This window comes from Pagrus pagrus, assembly GCF_965226575.1.
Source record: "Pagrus pagrus genome assembly, chromosome: 3".
In the NCBI taxonomy this organism is placed as follows: domain Eukaryota; kingdom Metazoa; phylum Chordata; class Actinopteri; order Spariformes; family Sparidae; genus Pagrus; species Pagrus pagrus.
Window position 1 is genome coordinate 31,465,869 of NC_140187.1, and position 23,364 is coordinate 31,489,232.

The 23,364-nt window shown below is 42.5% G+C and overlaps 1 protein-coding gene across 8 annotated transcripts in view; it reads right to left on the bottom strand.

The window, feature by feature from the left end:
• iqsec1b (IQ motif and Sec7 domain ArfGEF 1b) overlaps nt 1–23,364 on the bottom strand; it is a gene marked incomplete at its 5' end in the record, with an annotated part of 214,786 nt that overhangs the window by 31,534 nt on the left and 159,888 nt on the right. Inside the window, one exon of one of the 8 annotated variants that reach the window (XM_084348726.1) lies at nt 14,105–14,207. The exons of the other annotated variants lie outside the window; for them this stretch is intronic. Coding sequence (XP_084204852.1) covers nt 14,105–14,166 — 62 coding nt within the window. Of the gene's footprint in view, nt 1–14,104; nt 14,208–23,364 lie in introns of those variants that run through there. 8 annotated transcript variants of the gene reach the window in all.

Here is a 23,364-nt window from a genome sequence, read left to right on the forward strand (position 1 = left end):
CACCTTTAAAGACGGACTAATGAGTAGATGAGTCTCTGTGTTTGGTGTAATGACGTTTCATGTCCTCGACAAACTCTGAGGTCTCATTCAGCCACTTGATAGCAACCACCTATTTTAAGACAAAAAGTCCTAAACACTTAAGTCTTCATAATTCAAACATGGGGTATTAACTGATATATTTATGTCATAGAACAAGACATGAAAATCTCTTAAGCTTGTGTTAAGCACAGACCTTATTTCAGGCATTTAACCAAAACCACATTCAAAAAGCTATAGACCTTGAGACAAGGGAACCAGAAGAGCTAAAATGCTAACCGTTTTCTCGGTTATGGACTCATTCCTCCTGCATTTTTCACTATTTTATGACCATCTGTGATGCAAAGACTGCTGCTGCTCTCAAAAGCCCTTCATCCACAATCAACGCTCCCTTAGGAGGAGGGTTAGTATCGTCACTCTCCATTCCCTGCTGTGCTGAGCCTGGTGCTTCGTTGGGGGGTGGGGAGTGACGAGGTCCGAACTCAGACACCAAACATCATATACCCCGCATATTCACGTAATGATCTATTCCACATTATATCAAAAAGTAGGTTGGTTATCATGAAAATCATACAAAGCCTAAACCTTGCTTTGTTTGAGCAACCCTGTCTCTAAGGAAAAGTCATCATATGTACTCGTGGTGACTAAAGCATGACAAAGAGTTTAGAGGTTTGCATTTAGGTTAGGTAAAGATAGCGGTTGTGGTTGAATATTGAAAAAATCTAATTTGTTCTAGACAGTTTGTATCCTTTTATTGTGTAACCGAGATCTAAGTCATCCCCCAATGTTTTAGTAGCCTAAATTTAACCATACATGAGATGCAGGACCGCCAGTGAACAGGATTCAGGCAGCAATTACATTTTCAGGGTTGGTTTTAAAGTGTGTTTGTTGTAGCCTGAAAAATGAGATTATATTTGACCTGATTCTCTTTACAATCCACTTCACCTTAATTATGAGCCAGAACTGAATGAACATAAACAGGCATGCTATTAAAACAACATCAGCACTCATAAATGCTGTTTTCCATTAGCCTACATCAACTTGGAGCAAAGACTGCAGCATGTTCTCACCAACAACATGTCAGCACGTATATAATTATCTTCTGCGTAAGCACCATGTCCTGTTTACAGACACTGGGGAATATGTTCATTTTGACACAAAAACAAAGATCTAGGCAGCGACTGCCCTTATGCTCTGTCCCGCCTCTAGCTGCATCACCCACACCCAAAACTGAGCGTGGCCCAAGTCCGGCCCTGCAGGCGGACTGTGTCTCTGGCTGTCCGCTCTAAAGCTATTTGGCTCCACTTCAACCCCGTAATCCCTGAGCTCAGAACCCACCCACGTGTGGCCTTCAGAGGGAGGTGGTGGCCCTGCCCTCCCAGCCTCAAGCCTCTGCACCAGAGAGAGAGAGGGTAGGAAGAGGGAGGATTAACTTAACTAACCACTGGCTCCCATCATGCACATGCATGTTGCTCCTGGCAAGTGAGGAATACATATATGACAAACAACACATTGCTTACTGAAAGACAAATACCAACCGCATGCAAGCGTCTATACATTTGTGCACCCATTAAGGACAATCTCACACACACACACACACAAACAATATATACTGTAAAGCCAGCAAGCTGCAGAGTCAGGAGCTGGCAGATGAAAACACAGTTGATGTTATGTTGATGACCATATGGCAATGAATCTGTTCAGTGTTTATGCTGTGCTGTGGTAGCCCCTCGGACCACAGCGCAGTTATTCAGCTTATCTCTGTTAATCCTCCTGCTGTAACTCTTCCTCCATCCTGTTCCTGATCTGCCTGGTGCCAAACCAACACCATTAAGCCACAGCAATGTAGTTAGACCTAAACACTGAGCAAGCTGGGGAAGGTTTGACTGATAGTTTCAGACTTTGGTCTTTTATTTATAGTTTTGTCCATCAATGCTATCGGGTATAATATAATTGTAATCACTTAAGTAATAGCTGAAATCTGGGAACTTGGCTCCAATAAAGTCTGACAGAGCACGAAACATGAGCAGTCTGAGAACCAGACAGTAAACAAGTCGACAGCTTAACCAGATAATCTAAACCACGAGGTGAAAGTGAAAGTGAACACACCTGTAGTGTCAGTGATCGGCCAAAATGTGTGAGAAAATATAAGCAAAAATCCAATATTGTCACAACTTCCCAGCTGTATATAAGCATAATTCTCTATAATATAACTAATCAAACTCATATAAAAAGATTATTAAGTTCTACATACGGAATATGAATTTTACCTTAGACCAGAAACAATGTCAGAAAAATGCTCCAACATAAATAAAAGTAAATAATTTGTCTATAATGTTCGGTGGAGGTGTTCTAGGTGATCTGTACCTGCCTTTACCCAACAGTGGGGCTACTAGTAGTTGATTCCCAGCCAGTTTTCACGAAAATCGACACTTTCCCATTATGAAACAACAGATTCTGCTTGGCTAGTAGTCACAAACAGTGCCAGCTACACAGCTGACGGCGCTGACAATCCACCGTTGCACCAATCACACTTGGAGGTTAATAGGTGTATAATGTCACAGCCAGCAGTAACGTATAAAAACTAGACTTTAATATCTTGTATGCCTTTTTGATGAAGCCAAATTCAAGACTTTTTAATGAGTAAGTCAACCCTTCAGAGAATGGAAGAGTGTGGGGTGAAGACAGTGACTGAACAGTGGAGCAGGGATAGTGACGAACATGGCCGTGGCCTGGTAGTCCGAGTTATCCAGCCATGAGAAGTTACTGTCACACTCTCTGTGTCTCTGCTGGAAAGACAGGGAGTGTGGTGGAGCTTGAACATAACAGAAGCACATTTATGGCCCTCTGAAAGAGTCACTACGTGGGCACCTGCCAGGGTACCTCCTACAAGAGCCTCTCCCAGTGTGTTTGGGGGAGTGTCACTACACAATCCTCTTAACAATGGATTAATTACCACTTCATTTGTACTTGTACTAGTTAAACTAGCAAACTTTTACTAGAGCCACTCAACCCATCTGACTTGTTTTAAGTGATGTTGCCGTATTGCCCGATCTCAGCAATTTGCTAGTGTGTTTTTTATAACTGACAGGAATGATTGCCAAACAGACTACAAAAGGCTGTAACAAACCAGATTTATCCTTGAAGTAATCCAGTCAGATTTAATCTCAGCTAGACAAAATAAGGTATAGCTCTGACTCAGACTAAAAAAATCAATCACTGTCATTCCCAGGCATAAATCCTCAAATGGTGAATGGTTTCACTTTCTGTATTTGTGCCACAGCTCAGGGTTGAGCTTTTATCATCAAATCCCATCTTCAGTGTTTGTTATTTTTTTAGGGCTGAACGCTGTGCACACAGTCTGAGCTACCCTGATGCTATCTGATGATTCAAGTCAGGAAGCATTTTTCAGATGTCCTCCACAGATAGAGAGCATGGCACTGAATCATTGGCCAGCTCAGAAGTCAAACTAACTGAGATTTGTTGATAAAACCCCCCCCAGATTTTAGCCCACCAAGTAATACACGATAACATTCAATAAAGTAGAGGCTTACATTCACAAACAACTCATCACCCACATCACGTGCAGTCGAGATGTGCCTTCGCTTCACACAGGACGCACAGCAGATCCTGACATGTTTAGTTTGCACTGAAAACAGATGAGGCTCACAGTGACGTAGACCTGGGGCACTGGTGGACAAGCTGCTGCTTCATTAGTATTCATAAACATTTTGCTATTCCAGGAAGAGCAGCCCGGCTGAGCGTGCTCAGACTGTGTCTGAGAATGGCTGGACACTGACTATGTGTGATGGAGGAGAAGACAAAGCACCAAAACACAGAGGGGAGTGGAAAAGATGAGGCATGTTAAACTCTACAGGGACAGGTTACTGCTCCAGTGAGGAGCACATGGTCTGTGTCATGAAGACCAAAAACACCACTTCGTCACTCTGGGATAGTTTTGACTCCCTCTCTGGTTCTTTGCATGAAGCCAGCTTTTTGACAAATTCAGGATTTTACTAATATTGAACATACAACATGGAACTTTAAACTGGTTATGAAACTCAATTTAATATTGATGATGTATGAGCAAATCAGACCATCTTCAAGAAGATTTGCTGTTTCTTTATAGTTTATATAGAATACTAAAAAACTTATAAACATAGTTATTCTTAATGCCTGTCACAGGGTCAGATTCTGACATATGCAAGTTATAAAATGTAAGCTATTCTTTATGGCAGAGTGCTGAGGATGAATTGAGGAGTCTCATTGCCTGAGGAAAGAAGCTGGTGTTACGGCACCAATACAGAGTTATCCTTGTCCACAGGGCACCAGAATCAACAACACATTAACATATCTTGTAGCAGCTTTATGCAATAACACATATCATTTATCATTTAATCAAACCAAAGTGGACATATTTTGTGGACTGAGTTTTGGTCACTGTCATCCAGGCTACAGATTTTGGGTGCATTGGTCAGTCTAAAACAAATCCACTAAATCCTTTGAGTCCAGTACCTTCATTGTTAGCTGATCTATGATGTGCTTATCATCAGTATACATCTTGTTTCGTTTGGAATTCTTACTCTGAAATGTAGTGTTGTGTGTTAAAACTAGCTATTATTAAATGGTAAAATATCTGACTGTGAGAGTCCACACTGTTAATCCATTCCTGTCCTGTTATTGCACTGAACTTTCCAGGCATAAGAAGCTGCTGTATATCAACTTTCAACATCTGCCTCCGTATACTAATACAATCTTGGAAACCTCTGTGGTCATTTTCAATGTTGCATAGATTTTGTTCTCAATCCTAAAAACAATGAAGCAGTTTTGTAAATTACGTTTTATGGTTGGAATTGTGATTGGATTGTGAATTATTTGATGTCACAAACAGGCTTAGTGTGATTACCCCCTTTCAACTAAAACTTCTGCTTCACTGAACCAACATGGCACACAATTTAAACTACTTCGTAACAAAGTAGTAACTGACAGGCTGAGGTGATGGTTACCTGCTATTTGGACAGCACTGTTGCAACTTGTCATATTTCCAAGAAAAACATTTTGACCTTTTTTTCAATATTTAGGTTTTCAGGGAATATTTTTTCATTGAGAGTCCAAAGTTTCTTATTGGAGCATCTGGAGCAGCAATTAACAGCTACACAAATTCCCCGAACCTGACTCAATACATGGGACGAGTGTCTGTCTTTGGTCTACATATTAAATAGTTTTTTCCTGGCACCAGGTGCATCAAACTATTTGGATGAAATGGGATTTCATTCAAGGTAGAATGGAGGAACTTTCACCTGCCAAGTTTTCTTTTCCCTGAATATTCCACACATTTCTGCAGAAACTGTGTTTCTCTGTTCCACCTTTTTCCTCCTTCTTGTAGCTGTTACCGTCTGTACATTTACACCCTCTAGAGGGGAAATTACATTTCTGTTTGCAAAACTAATTTGGGGAAGCCACAGAATGTTGAAACAAGTCAATACTGAATTAAACATTTTACACAGGTACTGAAGTAGTTGTTTCACTTTTCACTTTCACTTTTTGTGATTACAAAAAGCCTGACATCACCACCAACATATGCCCAATCTGATGGACTGACCAGAGCAAGTAAGGAGCAATGCAGAAAGGCTTGATTTGCTGCATAACCCCACAAGTCCTCTCCACCTCCTCTGTCTACCCTTCTCTTCTCTTCATGTTGCTTCCCTGCTATCTATTTCTCATCACTGGCACCGAGTGGGCAGTGCTGCTGCCAAAGTGACTGATGGGCAGTACCCTCCACTGTCCTGTCTCTGAGCAGGACCATCAGGGCTAAATTATGCAGCCTGAGATCCTAGCTGAGTGGCCATGACAGGCTATGGATCCGTCTGACACCCCTGCTGCTTTCAAGGGCATTTTTTTCTGGCAAGGGAAAGGAGAGGGGAGCTCAGGAGGAGCAGCTGTACATCATCTGCTGTGAGGCACAGGTCTGAAACGCGAAGAAGGGTCATCTATTATCTACCACGAGGGGATGAGATGAACTCATCTAGTTCAGGCCTAACGGGATAGTCCCCAGAATGTCAGAGAATATATGAAAAGAAATGGAAATAAGACAAACAGAAAATTAAATGTCATCCTGTGTTACAGCTTAGAGAAAACAATTGCTCTGTAGAGCACAGCCTTGCAATAACGTGCTGAGATGAAGGACTCCAGAAATGCTGGAGGTTAAAAAACAAATCAACCTACAGGAAGATTACAGTCAGGATGACAGACATGAACATACCTTCAGTGTACAGAGGCTCAAGCTGACTCTGGGCCTGTCTTAACCATGCATTACTTGATTGGAGCTTGAAAGTTTTAATTCCAGAAAGATGTCCGAACAGGCATTGAAAGCAGGACTCCTCTCTTTCACACTGACAGGTTTCCAGAGGAGCATGGATCTAGTTCTTGTTAGTGTGGCTAGTAGGCACCACCCAGCCTTCCTGGCTCTCCTCTGCCAGCTCCTGACCCGTCCCTTTTTCTGTGGTGGAGAACACACACTGAGGCTATTGAAGGACAGGCAGCACCTCTGTCTACTCTCTGGCTCTGGGCGCTGTTGATGTTGGCATCTGCAATAAAGGCTGTCTTTCTCTTTCCTGCATGTCCCCCTGCCCTCCTGCTGTAGTTTTCACCTCTGCCAAGGAGAGCTGTGAGGCTGAAATGGAAGAAAGGTTGTGTGACGGCGTTGTGCCGGCTTGTGTGTGCCTGCCTGTCAGGGGAAGGGAGTGGCAGCCTGGTGTGACACACTTGATTACACTGGCTGATTGGGGATTATTTTTGGCCTCCAATGGCACCCTCCTAAAACTGAAATTCTATGCTGTGTTTCTCCCCTGTAATTATCTCTCACATTCGTCACATCATTCATCCGACATCAAATACCTCTCTATTTTATGTTCCACAAAACATGATATCACATAACAAGTCTAAAAGTGCAGCACACAACACATAGAGCCCCTCTCTCGTCCTGTCAACTGAAACCTTGGGTGAGGTTCAAGAAATAGGGAAGCAGTTCAGTGTGGGACACTCCCACTGAGATAAATAGTGAAGGAGTAAATATAAGTTCATGTGACAATGAGCAATGGCCAAATGAGAGAGTTGAACTGTCTCAGAGGCTGAATGGAGTTTTCCATTTTTAAATATAATTACAAATACTTAAGCATCAATAACCAACACAGTGAGCCACAAAAGTACTTCATGGTCTTCCATCTTGAATGCTCTACAAGTCATGGCGTTCATGCATATTTCGTTAAGAGGCCGGTGTTCAGTTGGTTCCAGCTCTACTGAAGCCAGTAGAATATCGGAGAACCCATCGCTGACACAGAGCTGTAAGTGTGTCTTGTGGTAAGCTTGATAATACACTGCTCAAAAAATTAAGGGAACACTTAATTGTCACAGCATCTGAACTATCGTAACTTCAGGGATATGGGTCAATTTAGGAAGCACAAGTGATTGTGAATCAGTTTCACCTGCTTTTGTGCAAATGAAAGTGACAACAGGTGCAATGGAGAGGTAAAAGCAAGTCAACCCCCAAATAGGGGATGGTTTGCATGTGGTGTCCACAGACAATTGCTCTCCTGATCCTTCCTGACTGATTCTTCTCTAGTGTTGCGTTCTGCTAGTGTCCTTGTCACTACTGGTAACATAAGGCGGTACCTGCAGCCCAATCAGGTTGCACAGGTCGTCCATCTCCTCCAGGATGGCACATCCATATGCGCGGCCGCAAAAGGTTTGCCATGTCTCCCAGCACAGTCTCAAGAGCATGGAGGAGATACCAGGGGACCGGCTGTTACACGAGGAGAGCTGGACAGGGCCATAGAAGGGCTCCATAGTCTGGAGACACTGTGGTGACTGTATGCTGCCTGTAATCCAGCATGACTGGTTTGGCTGTGGGTCAGTGATGGTCTGGGGAGGCATATCCTTGGAGGGTTGCACAGACCTCCATGTCATAGCCAACAGTACCCTGACTGCTGTTAGGTACCTGGATGAAATCCTCAGAGCGATTGACAGACTTTATGCTGGTGCAGTGGGCCCTGGGTTCCTCCTGGTGTAGGACAATGCCCGGCCTCATGTTGCTTTGTTTGTGTTCTAGTTTTTGCAGATATTCTATAACCATCTTTTTGTAGCTACTGGTAGGATCTTGTTTCAGTGTCTCATAGGTGTTAGTATCACTGAGCAGATCAGTGACTTTGGTGTGGTATTCTGCTGTGTTTAGCACTACAGTGCTTCTCCCTTTGTCTGCCAGCAAGATGGTGATGTTCTGGTCACTTTTGAGTGATGCCAGGGCCGTCCTTTCCTCGGTATTGACGTTGGAGTGGGGTGCTTTTGCATTAACGTGAGTGGCTGATACCTTCAACCGTAGCTGTTCTGCCTCTGTGTCTGCCAACTTGTTATTTCTGATGGCTGACTGTGTTACTGTGATGAGGTTTGCTACCGTTATCTGTTCTGGCGCTACTGCAAAGTTTAGTCATCCTTCTCCGGTTGGGCTCTCTGTTGGACAAGTTTTTCACCCACTTCTCTTGCATGTCCAGATGTGCTGTGTTGTTGATGTGCTTATGTCTCCAGGTGAGAGCTTCTGTTCTGTTTCTGTTCCTTAGAGGACCTAATATTTTCTGAGGTCATACAGCGTAAAAAGTTTGAGAAACACTTATAACACTTACTTTAGAGTGGAAGTAATTCTCACTCTTACTGTACAGTATTCTCTCTCTAGCTTCCATCCTGATGGATGATCAGCGAACACTTCAGAAACCATTATAAAGTATATAGACAAATAGAACTAATGCTATAGCCTGCTCATACAACTCCCATCCATTGCCTCTATTGACAATAATCCCTAATGCTCCAATAAGAGTACTCCATCATATGTTAAAGTCGATCTGCATAATTTACTTCATATGAATTTGCAGATGCAGCCTGGAAATGGCTGCATTAAATTGTGCGAGGCAACATTAAACCATTGCTAGGCCAGTAAACACTGCACTTGTATTTCTGATCCATGTTGTAAAGTATATTCTGTCCTGTAGGTCTATGCAGCATTTGTAATTAGACTAATTGTCTAAGGTGAGCTGTCAATATTATGAGCAACACAAGCAGATCAAGGTATGACTAATGCATTCCAACATATACATTGCCAGTTCAGCTAACAGATGAAGACACAACGTTTGTTCTTTTAAAGACATTCAAGATAGCACATGCTGAATAGGCAGATGTAAGAGGAGTCTGTCTTATCTGTTTTAAACCTTGGCCAGGCAGGGGCCGCTAAAAATACCTACTGTGTATCTTTATATATCCTTAGCACTCAGACCTTGTGATGAAGAGGCCTCTGGTTGAGTCTTCTTGACCCTCTAGATCCATTTTGCTCCCCTTGAACACTTCCTCTTCAGATTTGTCCTCTTCTAAGCTTTTTAACCAGTACTTCCTCCACATATCTCCATAGAAAGAGGGACCCTACTGCTCCACAGGGCCCAGTGTGGACTACTTGTGTTAGCTTGTTGCACTCCTTTCTAGGATGTTCTAACATCTAAAAAATGCCTCTGTTAAACCACCAAAACATGGGGCGGTGTTCAAACACGCAAGTCATGCCGGTGTGATACAAACAACAACAAAGGTGTGTCTTTTCCAAGAAAGGGAAGCTAAATACATCTGCCTCACTTGCCTGACAATGACTCCCATGATTATTTAATGGATGACAGAGTATGTACAATTTGTGCCTCATCCTTAAACTCAGCAGGGTTAACTTGATTCATCTGTTTGTCAGTGTGGTAAAAAACCCAGAAGGACCTCTAATACACAGCCTAAGCATGGTTGGAAGGATCAGTTTCATTTATTTCTTGGAAGAACACTAAAATCTCAACAACTTTCCATTCCAGCGAAATGTGATTTGGACCCTCAGCAGAAGTTATTTCCCCCAGCTAAAAAATTGTGAAGAGGAAAGATTGGTAATTGTTTTTTAGGGGGAGAATAAATTGATAAATCAAAAAGAGCAGAAAGGAGGATTTCTGTACTCCATTCAAGGCATTATTTCCCAAGAAACTACTGTTGACGGCTATCATTTAAACCATTTATCAACGTGTTTGAGAGAGGTGAGCTGACATGTTCCTACCAACTACCTGTCAACCTGAGGTGAGCAGTGGGAGGTGGAAAGATTGGACTGGAAAGTACTAGTGACTCCCAAAACTGTCTGTTCTTTAAGACTCCAGTTGGTGTCTCAGGCACGCCCCGACAGCAAGGATGTTTCTAGGACAATAATGTTTTTCCACACAAGAGTTACAGGAGTTCCCGTGTCCTGAGGGGATGAATGTGCCATCTGAATATCTGCCAACTGAACAAGGCTTGCTGTGTTAAAGTAATCCAAAGGTAGGGCCACTCCTTTCTACCGTCTCTCCCTTCCCTTCCCTGAGGTTACCTGTACACCTAATAACACCACGGTGTTTCCATGGAAAGAGATTATTACAGAATGAGCTGTTACAGGACTGGGGGCATTTAAATTTTCCATGCCTATTTTAATGGAATAAAAAAAACTGAGGTACGCAAAAAAGTATTTCTTGAAATCGTAGCACAATTTGGAGTTGAGTTCAATGTTGCCCGTCATCGTGGTGCAGTCCTTGGATGTCGGGTGAATGAAAAGAGACACACTTACTCCATGCCACAAGTTTAACAAAGATCATTTCCTGATGGCCTTGCACCTACGTAAGATGTTGCAGCACAGCAGCTTAATTTCATTGATTATTTAAATCTCCCGACAGGCCGACAGGATAGGTCAGGATCTAATTTTATTAATGTGCTGTGTTCCTCTACACATCCAAATGGTCACACACACAACTAGTTGCAAGTTTTCTTCATAAGGAAACATGTCTGTTTGTCTCTACAGACCCAAATAACACATTCAAAATGTGTAATAGTGTAAAAGGTTGTGTGATAGGTACGTTTTAAGTAATTTCTCTGCTTAGTTGCCCCATAATTACAGCAAAAGCCTGATTTCATCACAAGGGAAACTACTAGTTCAATCTTCTAATGTTCACTACAGAATATTCAATGTCCCTACAAAGCTTGTAGCGATGTGGAATATTCTAGTGCTGCAGACAGACTTGTAGGAGCTATAGTCCTGCATCCATGTTGTAACAGTGAAACTAAAACAATATGACACACCAACGTTCACAATGTACAGCATCTCCAGAACGCTTGTTATGTCTGCTGACAGTAATTGTGTTGATAATCGGAAGAGACAGAGCGAGCACCAGCTGAATAATCCCCTGCAGCTTTTCCCTGCCACATGTTACCAGGCCTTATGGCAACCTGTTGACACCAATCCCAGAGACCCAATGGGCCGATGCTAGGCATGCATAAACAGCCTGTAATCCGCATCGCACACTGGCTGAAAAATGCAACCTATCACTGGGCAGAAAGAGGCAGAGGACTGTGTGTAGAGGACTGGACTGTCCTGCACTTGCTAAATAGTCATGTTCACATCCGCTTTGTTTAGTGAACTTTATTTGGTCAAATACAAAAAAAAAAGGCTACAGTACAGACGATGTCTGAATACATTTCAGGATACCAATGTCTGGTCTGACTCGGCACTAATAACCTCATATCACTGAAGTTCCCATGAAGTCATAATCGATATTTTAATGTTTTTAATACACATCTCTCGCTGAATCTGACTGATACATTAGTATCAGGCCCAACAATAGCAAAAATTTTATTTTTTGGGTAATGTTATTTTCTGGATTTTCTGATGTCCTTTGGCTGCTCTGCCTCAACTCTAGGCAGATAGCTAACTTGTTGCTAAGGTAACTGCTAAGTACTGCTAAACAGCAGCCTCCCAATGAACACCGTGTGAACGCCGTAGACAAGTTACTGCACCCAGGTGGTTTATGGAGTGTCCTGATGCACAGATATTGGTAGCTTTAGCCCCCGTCTTCTCGGAGGCTGTATTGTTCGGTCCTGGTCCGGCCATGTTCATTAGTAGTTTTTCAGTCCAACCAGAGTTGGGGGACCTCCAGCACAGGATAACGCACATGCAGTGCTATTGGTTACTGTAAAAAGCCAATCAATGTCCGTTACAAGTCCCTTCCTTGCTGCCTTTTTTCACAGGAAACATGTCACTATGCCAAAGCTAAATGTAAGGTCTTACAGGTAGACAGCAGTAGATGTTTACACCTGATAGCAGACATTCCTCATGCTTACAAAGTTTAGCATGACAAAATAAAGCCTGTACCGATGCTCATATTCAGTGAGTTCTTTCAAACAAATCACAGAGCTGGATTATCCACCTACGCTGAGCATATGTGGAATAAGACATCATTCTAGCAGCCTGATCGTTCACTTCACTTCTCCAGACACAATGCCGATGACTCAAATCTCAAGATGAAAACAAAAGTCATGCCGCAGCACCTATGACTCAGTGCCTTAGATTTGGATCGCGTTCAACCTCAGCAAACTCCAATCAGAATCATGATTGTGGAGCGGAGTCTCCTTGTTGTGATAATGAATGACAGGCCAGCAGAGCGAGCCTCCGTCCAGCCAGCTGAGCTGTACCTGCTGCCTTTGAAACGGAACGCGAGATGACTCATCAGACGCTTGTCACAGCTTCCTGGCTCCCTCTCGCCTGCTCCGATTGCTGCTCCTGAAAACTCCTCTGATGGGCCCATGATTTATTTAACACATGCTGATGTATTTTGCATTAAAACAGCCTAAATGCTTCGGTGCACTTCACTGGTGGAAAAAAGCTCCTCCAGCAGAGATTTGGATGTGTTATCCTCTCTGAACACTTTTTGCATCATCAGTTTTATTTTGCTGAGGAAAACCGAGTTGTAGATTTCAAAGCGGGCAGGAAATAATTCAGTAAATGTTGGACAAGAAAACACATTTCCTCTTTCCTGACAGCCACGATATACAAAATGCTACATTCATGGATTTTTGGGAGTGTAAAACAACAACAGCAGAACTCAGCCCTTTTTAATTCGTAACCACAGAGGATTTCATCATTGTAGAATTATCTGATACCAAGCAGCTTAATGCTGCATAATCTATCCAACCTGAAAATCCTGCCCCTGAGGAGACAAACCAAGAACTGAAAAAACAGATCCGGCCTCAGAGATGAAATTATATCCACCAAGATCACACTAGTAACACATAATCCTGCGCTGTGGGCCGGAGCCCCAAACTCATTATTGATGAATTAATGTACTGTATGCTTTGCGAAAACCTATTAAACTGTATTAAGATATGCGCGATGAAGAGAAATGTTGTAGGGTGGAGGAGTGACTGCTACTGACCCTCCATCTCATTTGCAGTAATGGGGAGTATGGCAGGGGAGCCCATCCACTTTGTAAGTGGAGTGTTGTCCAGGTCAGCAGAGAGGAGCCTGATGTAATGAACTATTCCTGGGTCTGTTTAAGGGATCAATAGCGATTCATCACATGGCCGTCCTGGGCTCAGCAAAAGAGCAAGGATGCAGCAAAAAAGACACACAAAAAACCAACAACAATCAATCCCCCCCCCCCCCCCCCCGAACAGTCTGCAAAGCCACTTGGAGGATACAATGGGAGAGAGGGAGGGATGGAGAGGGAGGGCGGGGGTAGGCAGAAAGGACAATAACAACAGTCCAGGCACTGTCTGAGAAGTTGAAATGTCCCTTCCAGCCTAGTTTGCAGCGAGCTGTGGGTGTCCTCCAGAGCACAAACATCAGCTGCCATGACATCAGACTACAGGAGAGAGATGCGAATGGATGGGGTGGGGGGGGACATGACATGCCAGTGCAGCTGCTGCAGTCATCTCTGCCAGACACCTGCCTGGGCAGCGGGTGTAAACAGAGTATGTTCAGCCCGTAGCAACTCTCCTCTACTATTCTCACCTTACACACACACACACACACACACACACACACACACACACACACACACACACACAGACAGACAGACAGACAGACAGACAGACAGACAGACAGACACACACACACACACACACACACACACGTGTCAATAGCAGAATGTGTAGGTACATTAAAAAAATAAAAGCTCAGAAACATGAGAAGTGGAAGCAGCAGCCCTACCAGCAGAGCCCAGGACACAGTCGACAGTGGCAGGATGAAAGCGAGGGACCATCCTTACACATTCACCTCCAGCTTCAGAGAGAGACGACTCGGGCCCTCTCCACCCTCTCCCTATCTGCCTCCTGTGCCTCTCTTCCCCCTTCTGTCACTCTCCTCCACACGACTCTCTGCCCCTCCCCTCTTCACTCTCTCTCTCTCTCTCCACCTCCCCTCCCTCTCGGCGGAGTTGAGTGTCCAGCCTCATGCAGCCCGGCGAGTCCTTGCCTCTGCTGCCAGTGCTGCAAGGTCAAGGTCTGCCTCTGCTTTAAAGAGTCCTTTCACAGCACAACACAGCCACTGGAACCCAGGAGTGTGCTGGTTTTTAATTCACTCATTTCACCGACTGGCTGTTTCCTGTCTGGGTGAAGGTGTGGTAATTAATGAGGTGAGCTGCTTTGATTTTGATTGCAGGGAAAATACACAGACTTCTTTGGCAGTGAAGTGGAAAATAAAAAGGAGGGTAAATTATGACTATGACAAACAACCAGCAGTGCAGACAAAAATCAATCGGGCTTCTGAGAAAAGATTACTTTGTGCTTTTCTTCTCCCTTAAAAGGCCCAGTTATCAGATAACAGAAGTGTGACTCTACTGAGTTTCAGAGCGTTAAGGTTCAGGCACAAATAGTGGTGATAGTAATTTTTTGATATGATTGGCAATACGGGAGATGACATCAAAAAACAACATATTTAAAGGTAAAAGAACATTAAACCCAAAAATGGATGGAAATTCGGTTGAAGTTTTTACAGTCCACAAAACATTTCTGGGTTAATCCATTCCTCTCAAATCCATTTGGATTCTCCAGGAGACTTTGAATGTCTTCTAAATACAAGTTAGGCTGTCTAACTTTGTCTAAATCAAATTCTACTCTGATTGAATTTAGGAGTCTCTTCCTGGGCAACTCTATAGTTTGTTCAATACTCTCTCATTAAGGACAAGATACATCTTCTGTTAGTTTTGTCCAAAATTAACCATATTCATATCTACCCCTGTATGATTACGGTGGCAACTAAAACTCTTTGGTATGAGGTCCAGGATTGATCATCATCATCATCATTTCAGAAATGTTGTCTGTTAAGAGGGAAAAGAACTTGTCTCCCATGTTGTGAACCACCCACCCTAACCTCTGCCTCGATAAGATGTTTAATGGTAGAATAAGAGCTCAGTCACACAAAATCAATTCAGTCGCTTTTATCAGTGGACTTCTCTCAGAGTTCAATTTTAGTGAACTTTGATTTGCAATGCAACCATGTGAGGCAGCTGGATTCACAAGATCATGTAATTGTGTGATCTCACAAATCCATCCTGCCAGGCTTCAAGCTATGCAGTTGTAGCCACACACACGGTGGTTTGATCAATTAGTGTCCTTTCAGGAACTTCTGGCAGCCAGAAACTGCAACTAAAGGGTTGTTTCGGTGTGTCGACCAGTGAGAGAAGCGACTGAAAGAACAGCAAAGAACAGCTGTGAAGGCTTCAATGGAAAAATGTTTTGGCCCCTCTTTCAAATGGCTTCAGTGCAAGTTTGATTTACCCACTGGTGGTAGTCTTCTCCCTCTGTTTGATCTGATTGGTTGAAGTTAAGTTGAGCTGGATTCACACTACAGGACTCCTCACACAATGTCTTCTCTCTAATATCAAACCTGCACACACTGCAGGACTTGTAAATAACAGCGCATCACACACTACAGGATGCCTTTAAGATTTCCATGCCAGAGGGAGTGATGCAGCACCTCACATGATCCCTCTCATGTGATCTGAAATGTTAACAAATGGAGACAACTTGCTGTATTAATGTTAATACTTGCATTGTGAAATAAAAAAGTAGGAGAAATGAGTCTGGATAATAAAATATTTGGGGAGACGTGTTCATCATGGGCTGTCTATTCTCCACTGAGAACAGGAGGTGAGGTTTGAACTGTCGGTTTTATTAAGAGTCAGCAGTAGTATGCTAGCTAACGTTAGCCTGAAGGGCTAGGGTTGTTTACATGATATTGTGAAAGTACTGACGTAATGACAATCGCAGTGGTCCACATTTTGAATCCTAGATATCAAACATGTTTGATATTTATCGGGGTGGCCCCGATGAGTCTGGAGCAGACCGGATCTGTACACCCCTAACATTACCAGATAACAGTTCATCCAATCATCTGCCAAGTATGTTTTGAAAGGTCTAGGGGTTTTCCAGATGGTTACATCTGACACATCCGGTTGACTCAAATTTGAGCTGTTGACCAAATGCAAACTTTCATTACAGTGCTAACCTTTGAAGGAACAGAGAGGCCCAGAGAGTCCGTGATGGAAGAAGTTATCATAGCAGCTGTGGATCTAAACAATGGAACAAACATCAATATTACTTTGGACAAAAGGTTTACTTTCTGCTCTTCTTTCCTCCAAAGGCCCCTTTGTTGAAATATCTTCATCAAGATTTATTCTACTATATCTTAATATAATGTTCACCACTTTGCTCCAGACTTAAATATCAATTAGTTGGAATGATACAAACTCTTTCTGCACATTCATGATCCCCAAAGGACAAAGCCCTTTGCCTTTGGTGATTCCCTGACTTTTTCTCTAGTGTAATATCTTAAAAACTATTTGATGGATAGCCATGAAATTTGGTTCACATATTCATGTTTCCCTTAGGACCAGTTAAAGCAACTTCAATGCTTTTAATGGAACACCATCATCATATAAATGTTCATTTGTCCAAAACTTTGGATTATGACCAAATTCCTGAAAAAACAAATGTCATTCCCATCAGCTTCAACTGTACTTCAGTGTTAAATAGCATGCTAACACAGAAAACGAAGATGGTGAACATGGTAAACATTATACTGCACCTGTTAAACATTAGCATAATAGCATCGTCATTGTAAACATGTTACCATGCCGCTGTAAGCAGGGTTCCATGTTGATTTCAAATCACAGCTATGCTTAAATGACTGCCTCACAGAGCCACAAGCATGGCTGCAGACTCTTACTCATGTTCCAACACTTACAGCTAAAGTTTACAAATATTAGATGTTGTGAAACCAAGTGGCCGATAAGAACTTATAAGGTATAAGCAAACAAAATACAAATCAGACACTCATTGGCAACTTCTGGTAGACCTACTTGACAGTTTTTGACACTCACAGGCTAAAGACACACGTTGGTGACTTCGGCTGGCACCAAACACTCATTAGGTCTACATGGCTCTTACAGCCAACTGAGACCCACTGTGGAAACACAGCTGCGCAGCATTGCCATGAAGATCTAAGCTTCTATTTTATGCTAAAAATGGTCACGTTGTGATCTTACACATTGTTGAAACTGTCAAAACTGCCTGAAAAACATCAGACGATTACCCGCACACTCCAGAATGTGACAATACAGGGAAGTCAAACCAACAGAGCGGGAAGAGAATAGCATTCCTTTGTGAAGTACCTCAGAGGATAAGACTTACTGTTCCGACTGTAAACTGCAGCTGGCATGGAGCGGCATTAATATCCTGAGCGAGCCTCTCTATCCACCTGGGAGGAAGTTTGCCAGGGGTCGTGCCCCCTTCTAACCCTGGCACTCACGGGCCTGTCGCCACAGCGACTGATATGGTAGCACGACTGGCGGCGGTGCCAGGAGGAACAAACAGGCAGCAGGAGAGAGTGGAGACTTGTTGCTGTGCTCTCAACACTGGGCCTATAGGATTACTGGTAATGGGATTTCCCACTAATGGCTCCCTCTGACAGGTGGCATCCCCGTTTAGCTCAAGTTTAGCTTCACTGAGGTTTAAAGCTTTTCTCGCCGCCCCCTCTTCTGTGAAAAAATCCATCTTAGGAAGCTGTTTATATCAGTGTCGAAAGTCTTTTTGTCTCTACAGCACAAAAATAACTACCTGCACTGAGTAGGCTCAGGTGACTTTACCCTCTGCACACAAGTCATACTACTGTACTACTGTACTATATATATGTATATACAGTAGGTTTGAGTTCCACTGACTTAAACTCGTGGCACCTCATCAGTGGATGACAGTCGCTCTGAGCAAACTTCAACCACTGACAAATTCATTTTTAACAGCATTTACATAAAAAGCTTTGGTTTATTTGTTTATTTGAGTCCCTGTTCTGAAAGACTCGTCAATCAAGTTGAGAGTGATGACAGGTTTCAATATTGTGTTCTAAAGGTAATTTCACTGATTTAATATTGCTCGTCCAACTGTTTTCCTGGCACTTGCAAGAGACAGTTTTTTACAAAGAACGGCCAAATTTGAAGCAGCAGAAGTTGCTGAACTTTGAAAATGAACTTGAATAGCATGTTTTTAGATTTTCCTGCCTGGTTAACAGTACAGCCAGGAGGAGGGAGAGATAAGGTTTAGGTTTATGAAAAGGTTTATGAAAAACAGTTGGTACAGGTGTTTGCCACATCATACATTTTGTATTCTACAGGCCAATGACTTTAGTAATGTCACTTGAATATTTTTTCGACGCTCTTCCTTAGTCACACTACTAATATGACTTTAACATGTAAAATCGGTAGACTTCTCCTTTAAATTGAAATGCGGTGGCAACCCTATTGTTTGCATTTGATCATAATTGTGCCTTTGACACTAAACAAGAACGAATGAATCCTATTACCTTCCAAAAAACTTCCCCCAACCAGTTTACTATCTCAAACAGCTGTCTATATTTTAAAGAGGGACTAATAATCAGATGCAAAGTGACACATCACTGGTGGTGACTAATATAAAGGCTGCAGTATGACTGAGCAGAACAGCTTCCTGATGATAAGTCTTTATTTTATCTGTTTAAGCATGTATTTATCTGGGGAAGGCTTTCAGTAACAGTCGGTTTGAACCTTGCAGTTTGAACCTCAATGATTGAGGTTAAGGACCTTGCTCAATTGTGCTTTTTGTGGTTTTGCAGCACTTCCAGCTGGACATTTATACAGTGAGGGAAACTCAAGAATGGCTCTGACATTTTTCGACCACTTCTGAATCACCTTGTCTCTCCTCAACTGCATCTTCCTCTCGCAAATGTAATAAAATACAGCTTTCCTTCCACTGGTGAGCGAAGGAGGAGGGCCAAGACAGAGAAAGACAACAATAGGTGGAGGCACGTCATAATGTAATGATACTAATGAGGATAAAGCAGCTTGCTACCTTTTCTCCATAAGCCTCTGAAAGTAGGACAGCTTATGACATCGCAGGGATCAGCAGCACTGTTTCACACATGAAACAGTGTGTGAGGTGTTAATGGCGTGCAGACGCACACAAACAATACGGGTCAAGTGCCAGAGAAAGTTGATTCATAATTAATCAAAGCTTTAAAGGGTGGATAGGAGTAAAGGCAGGAACAAAAAATGCCATTAAGTTCCTTCTGGTTTTAAACTGGTGGTAATAACTTTTCACCAGTCATTTCCAAAATGTTTGCACTTCTCTGTTTTATTGAAGTTACTGTACAAAGGACTCCTTTCAGTAAAACCTTTCACTAAGACCTTTCCTCATTACAGGACATTCACTTTATGAGAGGCTGCATTCCTCATTGAACGGCCATCAATAATGCTACAGTTTGGCAAAGCATTACGGCTGAAATGTCCTCCCAGAGGTGGACTCATGTCATCCTCAGATAAAGTACACACTCACATGACACTCCACAACATCTAATCAATATAAAAGTTGTAAAAAGCAACTTTGATTTTAGAGGGACAGAGATGAGAGCTGTGTGCACTCTTGGGGAAAGATTTTGCTTACAGAGATTATTGGTGTTGGTCTGAGACAAATGATGACTGACTTAGACGTGGAGCTTATTTTAGAGGGAAGTGAGAAGAAGACGAAGTTAGGTTCAAGAAAGAAGCAATTTAACGAAGCTCGGTGTGTCAAGAGTACTACATTACTGCGCGTTCATGATTTACACTGTGGGTGGGCGTCTTATTTCCCCCCAACCATCTAGTTCCAGTTTAATTTGGGGACTTTTTCGCCCTGGGTTTTGCCTCGCAGGCTACAAACAGGCTGCCCTGGTGGAGTTTGTTGGAGATGTACGCAGCCACAGAGGCACCCCTGCAAATATTACTCACAATCTACCCACTCTCAAAGCAAAGGCAGCAAAAGGTAGCGAGTCTTACAATCTTTATTCCGCTTCATTTAGATTTTAATTTTCCGATTAGTAGTTAGAGCTGTAAATGCAGCGATATCTCTCGGTTCTTATCTAAAAATAATTTTCAGGATTTTCAGGAGGATTCATGGTTTAATAATGCAGAGATTAAGGGTTCATAAGTATATTTGTTACTTTTGTTAGACGTGTGGGAACAAAATCCTTTTCATTATAATGTTATTTGCTAAATGTATCTACATAACAAAGCACCAACACGGTTTTAGAGATTTTCGTTGGCTGTTTTAAGACACCTACAGCATTGACTGACACGGTCAAATTGTGTGGAACAACATTACACATAAAATGAAATACGACATGCTTACAGAAATTATGAATATGAGGTGATGTAATAACTGGTTTGGATGTAAGGAACACAACTACATACACAAGCAGTTATAATTAGACTTGGACAGATGTAAGAATTACATAACAGAGGCACAACCCTGACAAGTGGTTGATGTAATAAGGTCCTTAAGGTGGAAGATGCTTTCATCTGATGTTGAGGCCCTGTGTCTGTGTCTTATTTCAGAATGCAGAGCTTTCTTGGTGCATATTCCTCAATTCGTTTGTGTTTAATCACATTACCACACATGCAAAACACATGTCTATCAAACAACTACGTAGAGACACAAAAGAGTTACAAAGAGACAAAGAGATGCAAAACAACCACCAACAGACAAAAAAAACAAATAGACAAATGACACAAAACAACATGATGCAAAACAACTAATAAAAGACACAAAGACAGCAAATAACATTATAATGAATGATTAAAAAAAAAGACACAATAAGGACTACCAAAACTCAAATGAAAACTAGGAGATACAAACAACTACAAAGACTCAAAACAATATTTTATTGATATGTTACAAAGGTGATAAGGACCATTCCTCATTTCCAAAACTTGATAACTGACTCATCCATGACATCACAAACAGCTGTGTGAAGTGTGTAGTGGAAAGTTAAAACTTCAAGGTCCCACACACTGAGAATGGTCATTTAATTGTAGGAAGCATCTTGTGTCAAGCAGTTAAACTTTTAAAATAAAATAAAATATAAAATATATTTTTCAATGGGGAGAAGAAGAGGAAGATGTTATTTTAAGAATTTTTAAACTAATTCACACTTTTGTAAATCATATCAGACAGATTGTTATTCAAAGCTGAGTATTTTTATACGTCTTAAAACACGCCTGTCACATGTTTAGTATGTAAATAGCCAACTCAGTGTTTGTGTCATCCATGTAAATAAACACACATCTAACAATCAAATTCACAGAGTGGGAAGGAAATGGTCTCTTTTTCTTTTCTTTTCTTCTAAACACATGCAAATATATACTGTATAATATATGTATAATATTGAAAGAATGGGAAACTATAGAAAGTAACATTCTTGAAAAAAAGTATACTTTTTTTTTTTTTTAAAAAGCAGCTAAAGTCATGACAGTTGTTAACTTAATGCCTCTAGTTGTTCACTTTTAAGTGTTTTTCTGGCTACGATGATATGTGACCAGCAGAGGGGGTCATTATTCCAGTCTTCAGGCTCTTTGTCCCTGACCAGCATGAAGAGCACTGTGATATTCAGAGCCAACAATGTGATCAAAATTAGGTGAAACACCGGCAGATATTTGGCACATCTGACTCTTACAAAAAGAACACCTGACACCTCTCACTCCACACATGTCCTCCTCCTCGGGCACAGGACATATTGGCTGATGTAATCCTCAGCTCTTTGCTAGAAATTATAATTGGGGTGAAGAGGCTTGCATTCAGATGAGGCGGAAATAGATATTTTTTTCTATCTAAAGCATTGTCTCCTGTAATTCTAAAGTCTCTCTTTCTTCTCCCACCAATTAGAGCCGGGCACGCTGAGCGAGGGGGAGGAGAGAGGACGGGCCATCTCCATCAGCCTGCTAACCACTCAGGGGAGCTCATTAGAGCAGCCTGCAGCCCAGAGGCTTGGTGTTGTGTTGGCACTACTTCTGACACCACGTCAGTACCATCGCCTTCAACGCCACTAAGAGAAAGAGCCGGAGTGAGAGAGCAAGAGCAGCTTTCAACTGCATCTCCTGACAGCCTGTCACAACACAAAGGTGTCCAGATGTAAGGTGGAACTACTGTCCTATAAAACGGTGTTGATGCAAAACTTCTCATGAAATCGCTTCCTTTGAGCGGCCTCCTGGATCTGCTAATTGAATCCAGGTTTTTCATACAAACAATAAAGCAACTCAGGCTGATAATGGCTAGCCACATCTCAGAAGATGTGTGTGTCAGCATCAGGAGAGATTCACACAAAGCAGGTTGATATAGTCACTCAGAAATAAAACAATATATGCTTCCTCAGAAGAACACTTCTGCATGCCCTGTTCAGATTGAGGCAGCCACTGCACAGCAGCCAGAATCTGAGGTGGATCGCTCACAGGGAAATCCTGCCTTCCTGAAGCCTGTGATGTCAGCCTCCGCAGGTAGAAGACGAGAGCCCCGTCCCTGCTACACCAGGGCTTTTGTCAAGACATTTAAGCATATGCTCTCTCATATGTGTGCTAGCAGCAGGCTCTGTGCTGGATCCAGAGCTCAGCCACTATCTCTTTTACTTCAACAAGAGGTGTGCGCGAGTTCTGGCACCCGCCGCACCAGGAATGGCTGGCATGGGGACCAGTGAAGCATGTTGCACATCGAGCTGGCATGCCACGGTGCCTCCTCTGAGCAATGACAGCAGTGGATGACTACAGTAGGTGCTAGATCGGGTCTCACTGACTCACCGTGGAAACAGACGGCAGATGTTTGTGTGCACAGGCAGAGCAGCATTTAATGAGTGTTTACCGTCTTGTGCAGAGTGATGTTGGCCACATCCTGCTGTCGGGTTGCTGTGTGCCACCTCACGGGCCAGGCATGATGCCTTACTTGAAGGATTAATCTGGTTTATTACAACCTGGGTCTTGTTGCAGAGGTCTGCCTTCTTTTCTATTGGTAATAATAACAATGTACTCACAAGTTAAATGCTGAGATCTGGATATACAACCACATCTGCATTTACTCTGGAGCTGATGATAGAAGTATCGATCAGGAAACCATCATAAAAGAAAAAAACAATTCAAA